This window comes from Lotus japonicus, chromosome 1, assembly GCF_012489685.1.
Source record: "Lotus japonicus ecotype B-129 chromosome 1, LjGifu_v1.2".
Taxonomy (NCBI): Eukaryota; Viridiplantae; Streptophyta; class Magnoliopsida; order Fabales; family Fabaceae; genus Lotus; species Lotus japonicus.
The window spans coordinates 62,723,810-62,746,052 of record NC_080041.1 but is presented as its reverse complement, the minus strand read 5'-3'; the positions used below and the strand labels follow the sequence as shown (position 1 = coordinate 62,746,052).

The 22,243-nt window shown below is 38.5% G+C and overlaps 1 protein-coding gene and 1 long non-coding RNA gene across 4 annotated transcripts; both read right to left on the bottom strand.

The window, feature by feature from the left end:
- Positions 1-6,081: 6,081 nt before the first annotated feature.
- On the bottom strand, positions 6,082-10,780 carry LOC130737043 (WAT1-related protein At4g08300-like). Its single transcript, XM_057588813.1, has 7 exons — positions 10,483-10,780; positions 9,990-10,052; positions 7,857-7,973; positions 7,324-7,573; positions 6,972-7,130; positions 6,725-6,876; positions 6,082-6,503 (listed from the first exon to the last, which is right to left on the bottom strand). Exons 1-7 carry the CDS (start codon positions 10,686-10,688, stop codon positions 6,296-6,298), a joined length of 1,155 nt encoding a protein of 384 aa, XP_057444796.1. The 5' UTR covers positions 10,689-10,780; the 3' UTR covers positions 6,082-6,295.
- A 5,673-nt stretch (positions 10,781-16,453) lies between these two features.
- Positions 16,454-19,825, bottom strand: LOC130737036 (uncharacterized). 3 transcript variants are annotated; one of them, XR_009018614.1, is made up of 5 exons: positions 19,754-19,825; positions 19,256-19,324; positions 18,561-18,868; positions 17,965-18,048; positions 16,454-16,758 (listed from the first exon to the last, which is right to left on the bottom strand). It is a non-coding gene; the product is annotated as an uncharacterized LOC130737036 (long non-coding RNA). The 3 variants fall into 3 exon arrangements; XR_009018613.1 differs by lacking the exon at positions 19,754-19,825 and adding an exon at positions 19,586-19,747; XR_009018612.1 differs by lacking the exon at positions 19,754-19,825 and having other exon boundaries at positions 19,256-19,747.
- Positions 19,826-22,243: the final 2,418 nt, after the last annotated feature.

Sequence of the window (22,243 nt, the reverse complement as noted above, 5' to 3'; positions counted from 1 at the left end):
TGGCCTTCAGATGGGCCTTGACCTCGGAGGCCCAATTGGCCCAATAGGTAGTACCCAAGCTCTATAAATAGGAGGTAGTTATCAAGTGTAAGGGACTTTTGGCTCATTTGATGAAATAACACTCGAAATTGAGCACTCTCATTCTCTCTGAGCACAATCCCTCTACCTCTAGGTACTATGTCTCTCTTCAATGTTCATTCCCAGAACATTTGGCGCCGTCTGTGGGGACTGTAAACTTTCTGCTCCCATTCACGTGGATTGATTGTGCATGAAGTTACCTCCGATTGTGATTAGGCAATTCTCTGGTTTTCTGATTTTGATTCTGTGACTAGTGTTGGTTTTTCGATCGAGTTTGCATCGTTTCTGGTTTGGATGGAGACTCGACGCAGGAGGCAGCATCATTCACCAATGCGACAGCGGATTTCGCCGCCTCGGCGGCCTCATCGTGTGGACCTGGATTCTCCGGTACGAACGACAGGAGTACAGTCGCCTTCTCCTCTTCCATCACCACCACCTCCTCCATCGCCTTCACAGGTGGGATCTCTGGAGCGCTCACCAGAGAATTCACCTGCTCCGGAACAACAGCCGGCGGTGACACAGGAGCAATGGCGCCATTTGATGCGCAGCATTGGCAACATCCAGCAGCGGAATGAGCATCTACAGGCTCAGTTAGATTTCTACCGTCGCGAGCAGCGAGATGATGGAAGCAGGGAAGCAGATTCCGTGGCTGAGTTCCGTCCGTTCTCGGAAGATGTTGAGAATGTGGCGATTCCGGATAACATGAAAACGTTAGTTCTGGATTCTTACAGCGGAGATTCCGATCCGAAAGATCATCTTCTGTATTTTAATACGAAGATGGTGATAATTGCGGCGTCAGATGCGGTGAAGTGCAGGATGTTTCCATCGACGTTCAAATCGACGGCGATGGCGTGGTTCACAACTTTGCCGCGAGGATCGATTTCAAATTTCAGAGACTTCTCATCCAAGTTTCTAGTGCAATTCTCGGCAAATAAGAATCAGCCGGTGACGATCAATGACCTATACAATATTCGCCAGCGAGAAGGGGAGTCACTGAAAGAGTACATGGCAAGGTACAGCGCGGCGTCGGTAAAGGTAGAGGACGAGGAGCCTCGAGCTTGTGCTTTAGCATTTAAAAACGGTTTGCTGCCGGGAGGATTGAACAGCAAATTGACACGTAAGCCGGCGCGCTCGATGGAAGAGATGCGTGCTCGTGCCAGCACTTATATTCTCGACGAGGAGGACGACGCTTTCAAAAGAAAGCGCGCGAAGTTGGAAAAGGGTGACTCGTCGCCCAAGCGTGCGAAAAAAGATAAGAGCGGCGAAGATAAGGGGGATGGCAAGCAGCAGAGACCAGGTAAGGGGAAGTCGGTATTCAAACCGACCAAGGAACAGTTGTATCCACGGCGCGATGATTATGAACAACGTCGGCCTTGGCAATCTAAGTCTCATCGCCAGCGGGAGGAAACTGATATGGTGATGAACACAGATTTATCGGATATGCTCCAAGGGGCGAGGGACGCAAATCTAGTGGACGAACCGGAGGCCCCAAAGTATCAGCCACGGGACGCCAATTCCAAGAAGTGGTGTGAGTTTCACCGGTCCGCCGGGCATGATACGGATGACTGTTGGACTTTGCAGCGGGAGATTGATAAGTTGATTCGGGCGGGATATCAAGGAAATCGTCAAGGTCCATGGCGCAACGGTGGCGATCAAAACAAAGCGCACAAGCGGGAGGAGGAGCGAGCGGACACTAAGGGCAAGAAAAAGCAAGAATCAGCGGCTATCGCCACAAAAGGGGCTGATGACACGTTCGCTCAACACTCAGGCCCGCCCGTCGGGACCATCAACACCATCGCCGGAGGATTTGGCGGCGGTGGCGACACTCATGCTGTGCGTAAGCGCCATGTTCGTGCCGTTAATTCCGTTCATGAGGTCGCTTTTGGATTCGTACACCCTGACATAACAATCTCGATGGCGGACTTTGAGGGGATAAAGCCTCATAAGGACGACCCGATTGTGGTGCAGTTAAGGATGAACAGTTTCAACGTTAGGAGGGTACTCCTGGATCAGGGTAGTTCGGCTGATATTATCTATGGTGATGCATTTGACAAGTTGGGACTAACTGACAATGATCTAACTCCATACGCGGGAACCTTGGTAGGTTTTGCGGGGGAGCAAGTAATGGTGCGGGGATACATTGATCTAGACACAATATTTGGGGAAGATGAGTGTGCCAGGGTTTTGAAGGTAAGGTATCTGGTTCTCCAGGTGGTGGCATCTTACAATGTCATCATTGGGCGAAATACATTGAATCGCCTTTGTGCTGTAATTTCAACAGCCCACTTGGCGGTCAAATATCCGCTAAGCAGTGGAAAGGTGGGAAAGCTGAAGGTGGACCAGAAGATGGCGAGGGAGTGTTACAATAATTGCCTTAACTTGTATGGCAAGAAGAGTGCGTTGGTTGGTCATAGATGTTATGAAATCGAAGCTTCGGATGAAAATCTTGATCCCCGGGGCGAGGGGCGAGTAAATAGGCCCACGCCAATTGAGGAAACGAAGGCGCTAAAGTTTGGCGATCGTACTTTGAAGATTGGGACCAGACTGACGGAAGAGCAGGAGACGCGCCTGACAAAACTGCTTGGGGAGAACTTAGACTTGTTTGCTTGGAGCTGCAAAGACATGCCTGGAATTGATCCAAACTTCATATGCCATCGGTTAGCATTGAATCCAAGTGTCAAGCCAGTTTCTCCAATGTATTGCAATAACAAGGCGTGCTCTTTTTCTCCGAAAGGAGTTTTTTAATGAGGCGCTCCATCAATAAAATAAAACGAAAATTCACGAAATTCGTGTCCAAAAACTCCAGGGATTCCCTGACGATCGGAATTGCCGATCGACATAAAGAGTTACGGCGATCACTAAGTGGGACAAGCTTGATCCCCAAAGGGGCTTGCTGGAACCCTGAAGGTTGTGGCGATTCCACAAATGGCCTTTGACGCCTGGGAATCACCCTCCGGAAAGTCTGACGTGATCGCCGGTCCCGTAAACGATGTGCTGGGTAAGTCTCGCCAGAATACGACGAGCGCCGTTAGCTAGGCAAAAGTCTTGGGACCCCCAAATGGCCATTGGGATCCAAGCATTGTAAGCCCCGAGCGGGCAAAGCCCCGGGCGAAGTCCTCGAGAATGGAGGCCGTTTCTTCCTATTGGGGAAAACGTCTAAAGTCTTGGTGGTGGAATACCAAGCAACAAGTCCTAGTTAAAATTAAGGCACGAAATCGTTAGGCGTAATTCAATCATATGACGCGTGAAAAATAGCGCAAGATATAAGGTCGGCGAATGAATAAGGTGGAAGGCGAGTGCTTGGTCACTCAGGATGTTGAGTATTTTACTACTCTGGCGTGTTGAGGGGTTAAACTATGAAACTTATTCTTAAATCTTTTAAGCCATAAGAAGGCGGCAACTAAAAAATATACGGCGGAAGCATTCCAACATGATTTACAAAATATCCAACGGCGATATAAAAAGCTATGGCGAAGGGTTGCTTAAACATAGACGAAGGGCGGAAAAGTACACTACAAGGTGACAGTAACAGCTAAAGTAATGTTAAAATTACATTATTCATTGTTTTCATTCTCCTGTTCTTCTTCTTCCTCTTCTTCTTCAGTCGCTGTCCAGAGGTTTTGGTCAATCAGGGGAGGATCGTCGGGACCAACCAGTCCTTCGGCGGTTATTTCTTTCATTACTCCCATGGCGCTAAAGTCAAAGTTCGGGTACAAATGTTGGGCCTGATCTTTGGCGAGGTAGAAACCGCGCTCGCGGTTGTCAAGGGCGATGTCAGCGGCTTGTTCCCTCGCCTCAGTGGCTTTGGCCTTCTCCGTCGCTAGCTCGTCCTCTAATCTTTTGATCTTTGCCAGTTGGGAAGCAATCTCAGCATCTTTCGTGGCGAGGGCCTCAGCATGAGTTTCGGTCGCTTTCTTGATCTCCTCGGACGTAGCCTGCATCACCGCCTCCATGTCAGACTTCGCCAAGGCCAAGGACTCCGCAGACTTTTTCTCTTGCTCCGCCAACGCCTTCCTCACTAACTCCAGCTCAGCGCGCAGTATGGCAAGCTCTAACTCCCCATTGCACGCGACCCACCTCCCCAAACCATCATGACTTCCAACCTTCCACACGCGTCCAACACGCGTCACCCTTCCAGCTTCTCCCCCTCCCCTATAAAAACCCTTCTTCCCCACAGTCATCCCTTTCCGAGACCCCTCTTTACTTCCCTAATCGCTTACCAAACTCCCTCTGCCCACTTCCGCTCCAGCGCCGTCGCTTATCACCCTTTCCGCTACCCACTCTTCACATCCTACTCCGGTGAGTCCCACTGTCCTTATCTTTGCATCACACACATACTCATCTTTTCCTTTCTTTCACTTCACTGTCTTCTAAAAATGGCTTCAAACCCTACCTCCCCTAACCACTCCTCTTCTTCCTCCGAAAGCGACCCTGATGCCGCCGCCGCCGGCGGCCTCCGTTTAGAGGCCCCGGAAATCCCACCTTACCGACTAAAAACCTACGCCACTCTGCCCCTTCCAGTCCAAATAGCCCCCACTCACGAGGCTATAGACCAACCTTCTATTTTCCAGAACAGCGATCTCATCGTGCAGTTCGTGAACTCCCTGGGTGGTTTGTCGAATGACGATGAGTTTAGCGCGAAACTCAGGATCTGGATTTGCAGTCCTGGGGACCGCCCCTGGCTTCATAAGCCAGACGGCGACGTAAAGAGATCCCATTTCTTCTTTGCGTATGAATACATGTTTAGCGAGCTTGGAATCAGGCTTCCCTTCTCGCCCTTTGTCCAAACCGTCCTCCGCGACATCAACACGGCTCCCTGCCAACTCCACCCTAACGCCTGGGCCTTCATTCGGTGTTTTGAAATCCTAAGCGCCGCTGTCGGCATCGCCCCATCCCCCACCAGTTTCTTCTATCTCTACGACGTCGACCCCAAGTCCATCAAAAACAAAGGATGGATTTCCTTGAAGGCCCGAGCCGGCCGGAAGTGCTTGCATCCCCACAAAAGTAACGCGAAGTCCTCCTTCGCACGGAAGTACTTCCGCGTGGCGGTTCATCCCGCCTACCCAGAGGCATTCACCCTTAGAGACGGGACCGCCCTTTTTCCTCTTTGTCTCGCCATTCGTCTATGTTTAAGCAACCCTTCGCCATAGCTTTTTATATCGCCGTTGGATATTTTGTAAATCATGTTGGAATGCTTCCGCCGTACATTTTTTAGTTGCCGCCTTCTTATGGCTTAAAAGATTTAAGAATAAGTTTCATAGTTTAACCCCTCAACACGCCAGAGTAGTAAAATACTCAACATCTGGTTGACGGTGTAAAAAAACTTAACACCGTCGGTGCATCAAAATTAAACTCTTCTTTTTACTATTATAACATCTCCAACTATAGGTTGCTAGTTGAGTTGCTCAACTCATAAGCAACTTACGTAGATTTCACTCCAATCACAGTTTCTTATTTCATTTTTTGTTGGGTTTCACTTTTTCTCATATATTTATATTATTTTAAGGTAATGATACTATTTAAGATCATAAATTAAAAGAAAAATAGATTTTTTTAGTCAAAAAGCAAGCAGAAAAAGAGTAAGCAACAACCGTTGCTTAAATAAGCAACGTTGCTAAAACTTAAGCAACAAGGACTGTCATATAATGTTGCTCCAACGGTTGCCAAAAATAAACAAGTTGCTTAGGTGCTCAAACTGAGTTAAGCAATCTGCAGTAGATATGCTCTTCGGCATTGAGTTTAATTACATTTTGTTTAGGCACTTAAAATTATATTTTTTTAGAGTAGTAAATTGTTGTTGCAATTCAGACCCGGGTGTAACTTCGAAAGATTAAACTCCTGGCACACAATCAAAAAAAAAAAAAACTCCTGACTTATGAGTTCTAATAATCACTTTTAATGACTGCAATTGACATAGTCGAATTGACTCGCACTTATCTTTACATTAAGTAGCACAACTAGTAAAAATTAAATAAAAATGAAGTACTGCATGACAAAAACAGGGACAAAAGCATTATTTCATTATACGATCCACATTATACTTCCGCAAACACGGAAAAAAGTTAAACATAACAAAAAGGAAAGGTGAAAATGAAGCCACTGAGGCAGGTTTTGGTGAAAGATTTTCACAGTGCACAAAATCTTTCTTGACCTCTCTAGTTAGCTAGCTTTAGGATCTTAAATTTCATAATGCTATTCCAAATTCATAGGACCCTCATCATGATCTTGCTCCAATCTTCAACTTCTCATCAGGGGCATTGACCTCAATGCCTTCAAAAATGTCTGAGGCTGATTTTGTACCATTCTTTATTGGTAATTCTTGACCTTCAACTTTCCCTGTATCTATTGTGTTCTGATTATTGTCTTTGCTTTTGCCCCATACCACAGTGTAAAGCCCACACACAATGAGGATAGCTCCAAATATACTGGAAATGCAAAACACACAAGAATTTTAGCGCATAACATGTTTGTTTTTATGCTTCACTCAGAATTCAAGTAACGTTTATTCAGAAGTTAAGACTTGTAGTAGTCAGAGATGATTCTTGAAGATTTTACCGTGAAACCGAACATGCTATAAATTTACCAATGTGTCTAGTTTTTTTGGTTTGCTAGTGATTTTTGATTGATGAAAGTTTAGGATGCATACCTTCCAAGATGAACTTGTTCAGCTAAGACAAGGGAACCCAATGCAGCAGTGATAATCATACAAAGTGGGCTGAAAGAAGTTAAAAACACTGGTCCACGTTCCCTGCTCACAATCCCTTGTACATAGTAAGCCATTCCAGAGCATATCACCCCCTGGTTAATTAGTTAAATCATTGATTAATGGTTTTAATTTTGAGTGAAATGAGATTAAAAGGAAAGTTAATCATGAACTATTGAAAGGTACTCACAGAATAAACACAAGCAAGAAGCCTTGAGTCCCAGCCTATGACCCATACACTCAAGTCTCTTTCAAAGATGAATGATGCAATTGAACCCTCAATGATACCCATTAAGCAAATCCAAGCTGTGAGTGAGAGTTCTGCTGGGTACTTCTTTAAAGTGAATGACTGTACTCCACAAAATAGTAACACAAGTCAGATTATTAGTTCATGCATCAATTTATTTTTTCTCATAATCAATTCTGACGATCAAACTATTCACAATTTTATTTTTGGTATCATTTATAGAAGGATTAGTTGCTTCATGAACCAATAAAATAAGTATGTTTAGGTGCATGACTAGTTGGCTACACATGCTTACTTGCAAAATGAAGAAGCCAGCCCAACTACCACAACTTGATATGAGCATTACTGTACCGGCCACCCAGTTCTGGTCGGAAGGTTCGTCATTGCTGCCGCTGCCACCGTGGTGGCCGATCGCTCCTCCCCCCTTTATGAGTTGATAGGCAGGGCCTTTGTACAGAGTCATGACCATAGCTCCTGAAACTGTGATACAGGTTCCAATGACCTTGGCTAGGCTGTGGAATTTTTTCAAATTCACTGTCTCCAACCTGATCATTCAATTAATTACCATAACATTAGATTCACTACAGTAATGAAGAATAGAAACCTAAAACAGTAAGTAAAAGAGATTTTGAAAAGAATCTGATTAAATGTGCACTTATTGGAAAATATTTGTTTCTTAACTCAATTTGCTTAGGCAATAGTATTTGGACAAGTTCAATCAAGCTTTTTCTAAATTTGAATATTGCAAAAGTGTGTGCCTAATTAAGGAACAAAATAGTTTGGGACAGCATTTGATGTAGTGGATAAGTGAGTGAAACTTGCTTTTACCTGAAAATGAGTGCCATTATAAAAGTAATGGCTGGAAGGACATTAACAGTGGCGGATGCAAATGTTGTTGAGGTCATCTTCATACCCATGTTGTACAAGTTCTGATCTAGCACTGGCCTACAGTTCCATTTCATCACCAACAAAGTTAATAGAAATTTAGAAATCAAACTCTATAAATTGTACCTACAACAGCAACAAAAAAAACTAAAGAAAAATTCAGTTCATTTTTATAATTTATAGGATAAAACCAAATTTGAAAAGAAAAATACTTGTCCAATAACTCTTTCACAGTTCATGTGATTGTTAATTGGTCAAGAGAGCTCAGACAATCTTTAACAAACTAAGAAAACATTTGAAAATAATGATAAATATATAGGTCTTTTTATAGATATGATTCTTAACATATTTCTAACTATTACCAACAGTGATCTCTTTACTTGCCAGATTGATGGGTATGGTGTCACCTTTATTCGTGAAATGTTCCAATTCTGATGTGTATTATCCCCAAACTTTCTATTTTATTTAATTATATTAATTATATTTATTATGATGTGTTAGAGTAACCTTGTACTCCACTAATACTATTATTTCTTATACAAAATGATGTGTATTATATTTGTGCTCTATGCTCATCATAGAGACACCAAACCCACCTCGTACGGGAGATGTTACCGACACAACATCCAAGTGCCTTGCTAGCATATCCCAGGCGTGACTTAATTAATTGAAATAATAAAAGGAACTACTAATATTATTGACAAAGTATATATGAAATGAAATTCTGATGGAAAAATTGCGTTTTGTTAATGATTTGTAGTGAGGTTTAAAAAAAAATTGGTTTGTAGTGGATCACTTTATTTAGTTTGATGCCTTCCAAAAAAAAAAACTTTATTTAGTTTGATGTATCCACTAGAAAAGGTGGGGAAATATAAAGTATCATTATTAGGTGATAATCTTCCGTGGAATTCACGGGTAAATATAAAAAACTAATTTTAATTTTTTATATATTAATGATTTAATATTATCAAAAAATAATTGGAAATAAATTAAAAGTATTAATCATTATTTACAACTATTATTTGATATTTAATTGTAATAGTTTTAATCATGATTAAATAATTAACAAAAATATAATTTTCATATTGAACGGTTAATTAAATAAAAATTAATATTAATTTAATTTACTATAAAATGTAATATATTTAAAAAGTTATATATGGTTTTATAAGAATTAAGAGTTCGAACACATATTGAAGAAAAAAATTAAGAGTATGATGTGGTCTCATTGAGGTTAAGAGAATTCAAATTTATAATATAAGTGTGACTTTTTTCCTTTTTAATTTCTTTTTTCAATTTCATTTTCAATGGGATACACATCAAAATCAATTTGCAACTAAATAAAAGCGGAAAAACACCGCCGGCCGGTTATCACTATCTCAATCATTTTTTTTATGAATCGAAGCGCCAAGAGTTAAATTGGGCACTATCTCGATCATAGTAGGGTTCTTCCCATGTTAGAAAGTTTTTTCTAATAAGCCAAATTGTATTCGACCAATGATAAAAGGGTTCTTAACCCATATACATAGGGGAAATAAAAAGAAATAGCAATGTTGGAAGTTTAATAAGCTTCATACTTAAGTAGTCACTATTAAACATTTTTGCGTTTAATTTGCAACTATTTATTTATGTATGTTGTTAAAATATATCATGTGTATCCCATAAATAATCTTATGGTGGTTTTGTTGGTTGTTGAGTAAACAAGGTGAAAGTGCTGGCATAAGTCAAGAATAAGTACAAATTATAAAAAACAAACCAACAAATCAATGTTAAAGTTACTATTTTTTTTTTGAAAGAAAATTTTGTTTTTGAAAGGTTAAAGTTACTATTTTACTAAGTGCTTATGATTGTTTATCTTCCCCGGCCAAGAGTCTTTTTTAATTCCCAACAATTAAAAAACCATTTTACTTAAGTATTATTTATATATATAGCTACCTACGCATGCATGCATGCATTTTGCACATAAAAATATCTCAGACAGGGTCGAACTCATTGAGATACTGAGAAAGAAGTAACAAGCTATATTCGATGCTGTGAATGGTATATGTAGAAAAAGTGTGAGGAAGAGTCTCTTACTCAAGGAACCCAAGCGCCACTATCCTGAGGAAGATGGGAAGAGTCATCTTTGGCCTTATTTTTCTGCAAAATAGATGATAATCAAAACATAACCTTATTTGTTAAGCTTGTCCATGAAAAAGGAGGAGCTTGAGAAGAACAATAAAAGCTCCTACTTCGTATATGTACTCATAACAATGTTTGAATCAACTTCTATTTCACCATAATCAATTTTGGAATGTCAAAATGACACACACAATGTTTTCCTTCACACTTGATTCCAACTTTAAAATCAATTATGAAAGAGTTTCTAAGCATGCATTAAAAAAGAGATAGAAGATAGATAAAATATAACAGAAATGATTGGCCATGATTACATTTCCGACACTCGTTTTAACGACAGTTTTTAACAATCCTAATTTGTGAGGGTTAAAAACCGCTATTAAATCATGTGATTAAAAGATATAGAAAATTTGCATATATCTGTATATAAGCACTCGATGTAATAATATACCTTTCAAGGACAAAGGCAAAAGGAGCTATAATGATGAGGGCAACTACATGACGGTACACAGAGAGTATCCAATGGCTCATGCCATGTTTGAAAGAAACCATGGTGATGACATACATCCCAGAGTAGCCAAACTGAAGGGACACTATTGCAAGGTAAGGCTTCACCTTGTGAAGAAAACCCATTTTGCTACCATTTTGCTCCTCCATCTCTTAACTCTCTCACTCTATGACACACACAAAACACAGTACGTGCTACGCTATGTGACACTTGTGAGGTGTTGTGGGTGGTGAGCCTCAAAACGCAAAATGCTCCTTTTATAGAACAAAAAAGCTAAATTATTGAAAAAGAAGCCCCAATTTCACACACAACACCTTCGCTTGTCATTGGCACTAACTCTCTCACTTCAATTTTCACCCTATTGAGATTCCCTTATCCATTTTCCTAAACAAACCCATTTTCAAACCAATCACTAGAATCATCTTTTTTGTTTATAATAGAAGCAATGTATTAAAAGTATATAATAAGGAAAATATTATGTAATTTTTTGCCCTCTTGATATAATAATTTCTCCTTTTCTTTTAGCTTCCTTTTGTGTTTGTTTAATTTATGGGAAGTGGGAGATGTTTGATTTCATTGACCACCGAATGGAATTTAGGTTTAGTGCTTGGTCATGATGTAAGCAATTCTGTTTTTTGTGGTGTTAAGTAAGAGTGGGTGCTGTATATGTGGACACCAATAATAAAAAGATGGATGAGTACTGAAAACTGAAAAATCATTCATCAATAAGGGGATCTACTCATGTTAATTTAGGAGCACATTAACTACATGGTTTAGTATTTGTCAAAGAATAAATGAGAATCAACTGTGTTAAGTCACTCATGTAAGCCACAATCGATCCGTAATCAAATCAAATATGAATGGAACATTTAGAATCTCATTCTCAAATCTTGCTGGAGTTAAATTAAGATGTAGTGATGTATATTGTATAGTGACAACAATAAGAAAATAACGTATCACCAACAACTAAAAATCGCCAGTAAGTAAACACGAAAAGTTATTGGTAATGGAGTTTTACTGACAGTTACAGAACTTTTAGTATATGGTAGGTAATTTTGTATCAACAAGTTTTAGTCATTGGTAATCACCGGTCGATAACTACTGATAGTTTGAGCTATAAGTAACTTCTTTTTTTAATCTTTTTTCCTTTTTCATTTTCAGCTATTCATCTTTCTCTTCATCGACGTTCCCCTTTTTCTGTTCATCGTCCTCCTCCTCCTTAAAAAATGCAAACTTAACTTTAAGACTGACAATTTCTAATTTTTGTTGATCGCGTGTGTTTCTTTGACTATTGCACGGAACAATAAATAATAACTCAAAATATTTTGCACAATTATAATACTGTATATGTTAAAATTAAAATAATATATGAAGAAAGGAAGAAAACAAAGGTCACCAATATATGTTTAGGGATAAAGAGGAACTAATAAAACAAAGCTCTCACCAATCTGAAATAAACAGAACGAGAAATTAAAGCTTAATCCAGCACAAATAACGAGAAAGGAAGATGAAGAAATAGAGGAGAGAGTTAATTAAAATCAACCCGATGAAAGACCCCCGTTCCTCGTCTGTTAGGGTTCCTGCAATTCCCTTCTCAACGCCGTCAACGTACAACTCAGGTGACTCGAAGGAGGAACGGGTGGTAACACAAGGGGTGGTTGAGGCTGGGGAAGATGAAGCGGAAGGTGAGGATGAAGGTGCGACACGGCGAGGGGGGCCACTTGCAGGAGAAGCCTATGTTGTTCGTCGACGGGATAACGAATTTGGTGGGTTATTCTCAAATAAGGGACTTATTCGTCCAAGTTGGGTGTGTTGGTAAGGTTTTTGTGCAGCGATTTTGCAAAGTGGGTAGGAGATTTAGATTTGGATTCGTTCAGTTTATGTCCAGGCCTCATGCCGAGGCGGCAATGGCTAGGATCAACGGTACCAAGGTCGGCGGTGCCCTTTTATCGGTGAAGGAGGCTAGATTTCCTATGAGGAGTGGGAAACAACCTCCTAAGGAAGATTTGAAGGCTTGGCCACCTCTTCAGAGAGGGCCTTCCTCTATGTCGCAGAAGAGCTTGGGCAGGGGAGAAGTCTTTATGTTCTCTTCTCTTTCGTGGTGGGACGTCATTGTGGGCAATCTTCAACCTTGACGTGAACGTCCTCTTCTCCAGGCTGAAGAGTGTATGTTTTTAGGGGGTGGGAACTATTGTGTTGAGTTTAGAGGCTTCCTAATGCGGTCTTGTTTCCTGAACTGAGGTTTGATGCGCGTTTGAAGGATGTGTGTGAGGATTTGGAGGAACCCAGATTACCGTTTGATTCTTTGTTCCCGCAATGCCTGTTTGGGTAGCCTAGGATGAAGCCTGAGGTACCGCAAATTGATGCTGAAACGGTTGTAGGAGGAGAGGTTTTTTGTGGCTCTTATTGACTCCTGTATCAACTTTGGCCTCTTTGGGGTGGCTAGTCCAGGAGAGTTCGCTGATTTTTCTGATGGGTTTGGGGCAGCAGTGTCTCGCAAGGTTTTCTATTCTTCCCTTTGATTCAGTTGGGTTTTGGGTGGCCTCGATCCTTTGGGACAGGTTTTAGGAGCGGTTTGGGGGGTTTTCAATGTGCTCTCATTTCCTTTCTGCCCTCGTTGTTGATGGTGGTGGGCTCGTTGCTGAGCTGGCTACTGGTGATGGTGGTGGGCGCGTTATTGAGTTGGCTAGTTCTGTGGAGGATCAACTTCCTTGCGACGATATTGTTGAACCTCCAGGTGCTCCTTCATGCCGTCGGGGACGACCTAAGAAGAAGGATGTGGCGTCTACTATTGTTCCGAGGGAAGGGGTTGTCAGAGGGAGGTGTCCCAATTTGCAAGCTCCCCGCCGCCCCCGTGGGCGACCCAGGACAGTGAAGAGCTCGGCAAAAGAAGTGGATGGTGTCTTTACCTCTCCGTCAGGGTCAATGGAGGCTGCTCCAATTTCTATGGATACCCGGTTGGTTCTTCATGAGACGGAGAGCCCCAGTGGCCCTTCGGGAATTATGACGAGGGCGAGATCAGCGTTGCTTATTGAGAAACAAATGGGCATCGCATATTCTTGTTCTGATGAGGTTGCTCTTCAAGGCATAGCTGATAATATTAGGGCCCGTAGGCTTAGTCGTGGTTAAGTAGTTGATATCTTGTGGGGTTTCTTTGGAGCTGTTGATCTTTGGTTTTCGGTGGGTGTTTGGTCGTCTTTGTTTGTTTGGTTTGTCGGATTTGTAACTTTTAGGGGTTGTTTATAGCGTTATGTCTTTGGTGATTAGCTTTTGTATCACTAATCATCATTTCCTTTGTATTCATTTGAGATTCGCTCTCAAATCCTTTGATATATATATATATATATATATATATATATATATATATATATATAATTATCCTTTTGCTGTAAAAAAAAATGATCGAACCGTGGACTATTCACCCTTCATCACACTTAACCTTTTTGTCCCTTAACTCTTACCACTTGAGCTAACCCTTGAGAACGAATAGTATGTATATAATAAACTATATTAGACACCTCAACAACAAATTTTTTGTCAACAAAATTGTTGCAGATTCATATCTGATGTTGCCTTGATTTCAATTGAATATTAACAATTTAATAAAAGAATCTCAAATGAATTTCTTTTAATTGTTTTTTATCATTATTTCATTGGAGAAATTAAGGAGAAGACTATTAAAATAAAAGGAAAACATAGATTTGATTCCATTTGCTGGTGGTGGTAGCCTCACATCATATGCTATATTCCTCTAACCAAAATCAGTGACGTTTGCTAGTGGTATCTTGTTTCAGTTGATATAGCAATGCTCAACTTGGAATGAAATCATATTCGAGAGGTTTTATTTGAAACTAAACTATAGTTTTTTTCTTGAACTCGAAACTAAACTATAGTTGAATACTATACTTTTTTCATATATCATTTGAGGAATATTATATTTTACACTCTAAAACTTTGGCATTTGTAAAGTCTCTTAATTAATTCTTAAACTTTAACTATTCTACAAACGATGATTCACGTACCACAAAATAGTTGCAGGCACCCAACACCTATAATTTATGATGGTCAGAAAGAGCTGTAAAGTACAAGTGTTAAATATCGATCACTATTTTATTGTACAGAAATCAACGCCTTGGATAGAGGAAAAAACCAGTGTTTTAAGACTCGGCTCAGACCGGTTGGACCGGGACTTGGCTCCGAGCCACATAACAGATCGGTTATGCAAGCAGCTCGGTACGAACCGGTTTGAACCGACCGGTTCAATGTTTGACTTGGTGACTCGGTCAGTTTTTGGTCAGACCGACGAGTCACCCATTTTACTTTTTTAAATTATTTTCTCTATTTCTGTTAATGGATCTTGCATGTGATACAGTGGGCCTTTTAATTTTTTTTTAAATTCTGTCGAAAACTAGTTTAATTACAGTGGGCCTTTATTTTTTTCTCCAAATTCCGCTATCAACAGTGTGATTAGAGTAGAAAAACGTGAAATTAATTCAAAATGAGGAGCCAGTGGAACTCGAACACGGAACCTGAACGTGGTATAGAGAAGCCTTTCCCACTAAACCATGATACTATTTGATGATAGATGCACATTTTTTATTATTTACTAGTATTTTTTTACCCGTGCGACGCATGGGGTTCAATTTTTTTTTATGTGATTTTTAAAAAATTGTGTTATTTTTTTAAAATTATTTTGCGGATTAAAAGAATACAATTTATTTTAGATGTAAGAAATTATAAATTTGTAAGCTGTTTTTTACTCAATGTTTTTTTTGTATTTTGAGTTGCTACTTTTTTTTAATCTTTTGTCGTTGTTTTCCTAAATGTTTGGTTGATGAATATTACCCGACTCCACCAAAATTATTTTTAATGTGTTCTTTAGTGTGTTTCTTTAAGTTAGAGAATTCTATAGGTCATGATTAATTATTTTGGATTTATAGAATATATTAATTAGTCTTAATGTTAATTCCTAAAATATTTAGAAATGCTAAAAAAATCATTCCTCAAACCTAATTAGTATCATAATTGTCCTCGAAGGTTCGTTCAAGTGGTAAGAGCTATGAGACATATAAGTTGGGTGGGGGAGGTCCTGAGATCAATCCTTGCAAGGTGCAATTAATCTTTTCGATGTACAAAAAAGAAATTAAATGACATTTATTGCATGTTTTATATTAAAAAAAGAAATTAAAAAATTAATTCATGTTTTATATTAAAAATATATAAATATAAAAAAATCATCTTATGTATCATCTTTTCACTATTAGGTTAACATATCATATTTATAAAAAGAACTTAAATTTTATTTTAAAACATGGACAGCGCGCCTATTCCATGAAATTAAAGATACTGCATAGGGCAAACTCAAATTTCAAATTGCAATCTGAAGTAAGGGGAATAGAGGAAGCACTTCCAAATACCAAATCCATATTTATTTGTGTTGTAGTACCCGTAAAATCATACAGTTAGTTTTTATGCGGATGGAATTCCAAGGTTGTAAAGATAGCAATAAAGAAGTCACAACCTGTAAGGCCCCGTTTGGAAGAGTTTATTTGATAGCATAAGTTTTTATGTCAGTTTGAGAGAGCTTATGCAAACAGCTTATGGTAGGTCATAAGCTGTTATGAGCTTATTTTCATAAGCTATTCATGATAACTTATGAAAAATAGCTTATGCTTATATATAGCTTATTTTCAATTTATTTCAATAATTTTATTAAAATAGCTTATGAATAAGCACTTATGCCAAAAGTGCTTATGACCATAAGCTAAGCGCTTAATTAAGCTGTTTTTAGTAGAATAATGTACTAAAACAAAGTCAAGCATAAAAAGTAAGATAAATAATTAGAATATGAACTACAACTTTTTATCAATGGGCAGACTTTTATAAGGTCTGCATTAAACTCATTAAAAAATGGTTGAGCCAATAAAAATCAGCAAGCTTCAAATTACGGTATGTGTCTCTCTGCCAATATCATAAATACCAATTCTTTAGTATGCATCCCAAGAAGGAAAATCCCTAAGATGTACACGGGAAATATATTTCACAGCACAAAATACAGGCACAGACCCAATTGCTGAATGCAAAGACACCCATCAAAACCACATTAAGCTCTTAAAGTTACAAAACCATTTAGGTGAATTTTATGATTTTGGGAGCTGACCCTGAGGCTGCAGTTGGGAAGCATGCATGTTCAGTGGCTGTGTTGTAGTGAGCAAAAGTCTGAGAGAGGAGAGAATTCATCAGCAAAGAAACCCATAAATTTATTGGATGGAAGATTCAAAGTGCCAAATAACATGAAAACCCAAGCTTGTCAGTAAAATAAGTGATAAAATAACCATTGTTATTCTAATTATGCATTTTAATTAAAAAAAAAGGAACTACAGGAAACCTAATATTGAAGAAGGTTAGCATCAGAGTTCCATTTGGCTAACCTTCTATCTACTATCTATATATCATTTATGAGACTCATCCATAGCTATTCATCTTCAGCTCTTCTAATTATCTAATTAACTAATGGAGTAATGGTTACATAAAACTAAATTCACCTATCATCTGTTACAAATTAATACTAACTTTTAATGTCTCTCATCCGTTATAAAATAATCACTTTTAATGATTCTCCACACAAATTACAAATTAGTCACATTTAATATCTCTCATATGTTACAAATTAATAACTTTTAATGTCTCTCACCTGTTACAAATTAATCACTTTTAGTGATTCTTCATCATCTATAGCAACTATATCTCTTTAGACTCACCTACCAATATTAACTTAGTCCTTTTAATTCCAAAGACTATTTTATCTAGTCTTTCATCAGGAACATTTGTGGTTCATTTTCCTCACATGTTCCAACCATAGCTCAACCAACAATGCATAAACAACCAATGAAAAATCATTATCAAACCTTGGACACCACAAATGAATTGGGAAAAAAAGGACTTGAACCTTATTAAAACCATGATGGGTCTCAATCGCAAGCTTAATCTTCTTTCCATTTAGTATAAAGTATTAACAGGTTACAATATAAGCAAAAAGACAAAAGGCAAAGGGAGTGACATAAGGGGCCTCCATTTTAACCTCACCAAACGTCTTAGATCAAGTTGCTAGAGCCTAGAGAGCTATCGAAGATCAACAAAACAAACACATATTGAACGTAGTGAAAAAAATAGAAAAGATAAAGGAATTAGAGGACTACCCATGCAATGCTCTAATTTTTTGAAGGTTCCCTCTAATGGAGCAAATTTTCTGTTAATTTATTAAAGCATAATCACAAATAGCTAACAGAGTTTCACATCCCTTCACTTGAAACAATTCATCCATTTCTAGGACTTTCCTTTTAGACTGCACAAAGAGCAATTCTAACTAATACAAATTACAAATATAGCATTTAACAGTGGTTTTAAGCCAATGAGAAAACAAACCTTTAAATACTCATTTTCAATTACAATTGATCTCTCCAACAGACTCCATTAAGTTGTAATGTCCAGTCTTCTCCCAGTAATAACCTGTGGGAATCACAATGGCATGACTAAGCAATTCTTAATCCACAAATTAGACTTTCAGACAATTGGAAAGATGGACCGTCAAACACTACCATAATCAAATAGCAAAGATTTTAAATAGTGACCTAATATAGTAATTAATTCAACGTTATCGTTTTTTGTGAGGTTTAAATTACCTTTGAAAGGCTTGTGCCTAAATGAATTAATGGCACTCACAAAGAACAGCCAATTGCTCTAATTTCACAGATATTAGAGACGAATGGTTTGACAGTTGGAATGATGGAACTAAAAGATCACATAGAATTATTGACGAAGGGTTTTTTTTATAACTAAGAACTTCAATAATTCACAATAAAAGGAATACCTTATTTCTATATATCATACATTCAAAATATTGGCAAATTAATTCCAATATGCAAGAGGGATTAATAAAATTAGGGACAAATAAATTAAGAGGGTCTGTTGCAAAAGAGAACAAAAATTGCAAAAAGAGATGTAAGAACAAAGGTGCTTACCGGTGTGGACGATGATGAAGGAGAACTGGAGAAGAATGCTAGAGGGATTTGAAATTTCTTTGCCGCCTCTGGCTTCTTCAACTCTGCAGGGTAAGAACCTTCATGTGCTAGTGTTTATGGTCGCATGAAGGTTATGGTTTGGGTCTCAACCTCACCTCTGAGTTGTCCCATTCTCCGTGTCGTGACAGGAAACTTTGGTCAGACACACTAATATCTTGCAGCCACAGCTCAGCATCCTCAGATCAGCTATTTTTTGCAGCCAGAGAGAAGTTGCCAAATTGGATCCTCTGCATCATGATTTGTCTTCACTGAAGCAAAATCATAGCCATTAGTTTTTGTAATCAATGACTAAGATTCATACAAATAAAAAAATTATTAAATTAAAAGGTTCATGTCTATTTGTTAGATGTAGAGGATGGAGAGGCCGTAGAGGATCTAAACCCAGAAATCGTACACAAAAAAGAGAAGGGCTAGAATTTTATTTTAGCCAAAGCAGAACCAAAGGTAGATAAAAGACGGAATTGAAAGGTGAATTTGGGGTGAGATTAACAAAATATGAAGAAGAATGTAGCCAAACATTAGGTAAAACAAAACTGCCCAAAACAAAGAGATTTTATTTTTTTTTTAAAACCAAACATAGAACACTCAAAATTTATCCTAAATGACAGTAACTATAAGCGCTAATGAAGATAAACCTCTATGCTGTCCTATTCTCCACGCGGTCAAGCTCCATGGTCGAACACGAACATTGACGACTCTGCATCCTGAGAACAACAATTTTTAGTTGCCTGAGAGCAATCACATTCAAAGGCCCTGAGACATATTCAAACCAAACACAAACAAATACTGAAAGGAGCCCATAAAGAGGTCAAAGGAAGTGAAACATCAGAGAGAACCAAATCCAAAACTCTAATGAGAGAGCTAGAGAGAGTGAAATGAGCACAAAGAGTGATATTAGATCATGAAATTGGGGAGATTGTAGGGAATGAAAATTGAAAGAAGAGAAATTGAGATTGACGTCTCACCGCAGAGACCAAAGTCACCCAAAATCGATAATCTATTCGACCTTACCACCGCCATAGTCGACAAAAACATGTAAAAGAATCAGCCTCAATGCAGGTTCACATACATAAGACTGGTTTATAGAAATCTGGTGTGAACAAAAACTCTAAAAATTGAAGCATGTTCGTCACCTATTAGAAGATGAATCGCGAGAAGAATGGTGAAAGAATAACAGAAATTTGGGAGATAAAACGGGAGAAGTGACTTGCAAGGATAAAAGACACTAAGATCAGAAAGGAACAAATGGCTGGGATTGAATCTTACAATAATACTATAAATTTTTACTAAAATACCTATGCTGAAATTTAGATTGTATTGCAATGGATTATTGAATGACAGAATTACCCTCCAAACTGCAGAAACTTTCCCTTTATATATAGTATAGATAGATAGATAGATAACTTAACTTTACATTGCAATGGATTTTTTATAATTTTTTAATATAGACCGAGTCAAGCATTCGAACCAGTGACTCACTGGTCCGACCAATGACCCATTAACTCAGTACCTCCATCGAGTCGATGACCGAGCCGAGTCTTAAAAAACTGGAAAAAACCGTAATAGCTATTTCCTTGGACAAATTGGGTTGGGTTGCATGCTAGTAGTTTGGTGGGTGTCCAAAACAAGGCCCTCACAACTCGGAAGCTTGGTCCTGTTCAAAAGTGTCGCCAAGCTATGGACCATCATTGAGGGAAATGATTTATTAAATGTGATTTAATGAGTTTCTCTACTTGTATTTTCGGCTTTTTTATCCTAGTAGTGCAATTTCCACAAATAATTACGGATTTATAAAAAGATTTTGGGCCAAATTGTTTTTCAAACATTGTCACCACGACTGACGATACATTTTTTTTCATGTATGTCGCCATTATTATTAGATATATACTTCCACTTTTAATTTTTTTTTTCCAATATCAACTATAACAATGACGATTCACAGTTTTTTTATTATTTTCTTCATATGTTGCTAATGGTGTTGGCGACACATTTTATGGTTTTATCCTAAAGCCACTCTTAGTGGCTATAGTCATATTACTCTAGGATATGCCCAACTAACCTTATTTTTTTTAAACAAATAATGTGTTCAAGCTTATTTCATTAAATTCATTCAACTTGTCTCTGACATTCTTCAAATAACAGGGAAAGATGTATCGCCAACACCATTGGCACGCAACATATGACAAAAATAAGGCTCCACAAAAGCGATATGTGCGAACACCATTGGGAACTTTATTTATTTTTTTGGGTTTTTGGGGTTGAAGATGATGAAGGTTAAGATGAAGATGAAGACAATATTAATGTTTATGGATTTTTATATTTAAAATTTTTTCTTTTAACTTAATAGCACTTTTGGTCCTCAAAAGTCAAAACCATTAGTTTTTGGATGGGAAAGAGGAGAGGGGACCAAAGTTGTTAACGAAGATTAACGTTGGGGAGGCATAATGAAATTTTTAAAGTTTAGGGACCCCAATGGTACATATCGCTTTCGTGGGGGCCAAAAGTGCGATTGAGCAAAAAAATAATTAAAAAAATTATGAATCGCCATTGCATTTAGCGATATTGAAAAAAATATAAAAAATGGAAGTATATATCCAATAGCAATGGCGACATACATGAAAAAAAATATAAAAAAAAAAAATTATCGTCAGTTGTGGTGGCGATGTTTGAAAAACAATTTGGGTACAGTCAATGTTGGTGGCGATATACACCAAACTCGTAAATAAAAATAAAGTTGCACTAAATCCGTAATTATGGATGAAAATTACACTACAGGGGTAAAAAAGCCTGTATTTAATGTTGTATAATTCTATTAGTAGCTTCTTTTTTGAAAGGAATTTTTTTATTAGTTGAATGATTGATAATACAAACGACACTCAAAAGAGTGAGCATAATCCCCTCCAATAATACATAGGAAAGCCTAAAAAAAATAATTTAGGCCGAGCTAAATTGCTACCCGACAATTTATTGGGAAAATACCTGGAATTAAATTGCTTTGGTGCGTGGGTAAACTTTTGAAACACAACACCTAATAAACACCTGCACAAATTGCAGATAAACACCAAGCAACATCAATAAGGATTCTAACTTGGATCAATCACCAGACGACCAAAACAGGAAGGGGCAACTGTCGGGGATCGGAATGCAGCGAAGGGACAATAATTAGGTCGACACATTGACTTGACCTATCGCCAAAGACAAGGGTGGAGAGAGCACGCCGGCAACACGGGGAAGCCAAAACCACAAGGAGGAAAATATAGACGAGAAATGAGAGGTCGTTCATGCTTTGGATGACGTAACATCTTGATCTGACGAATGACCTTACGGTAACAACATGGGTCTTTCCAGCACGTTTTCTTCCTCACTCATGTGTGCTTCTCGAGAAAACTTCCCAGGAAGTAAACTTAACCTTGGAGTTTTATGAATTGGGCTCTCAAAAAGAAGATGCATCTTGTTGTTATGAGTAGTACAAATTATATCGTATATGCGCTCTTCAACTGTATAGTCTCAAACCTATACAGTGTCGAAATGCCTCTTTTTCGGGTATGACATCGGTTCCGCATGTTTCCCTATGCCTAGGAAGTCACTCCCCGCCCTTGGTGGTCATTCCTTACCTCGTCGGC

Bases quoted from the DNA above. Each gene is read 5' to 3' on its own strand.
- LOC130737043 (XM_057588813.1), bottom strand. From the start codon at position 10,688: ATGGAGGAGCAAAATGGTAGCAAAATGGGTTTTCTTCACAAGGTGAAG. The intron at 10,053-10,482 runs GTATATTATTAC...TCTATTTTGCAG, and splicing joins TTTGCCTTTGTCCTTGAAAG to AAAAATAAGGCCAAAGATGA. The intron at 7,574-7,856 runs GTAAAAGCAAGT...TTGAATGATCAG, and splicing joins ATAATGGCACTCATTTTCAG to GTTGGAGACAGTGAATTTGA.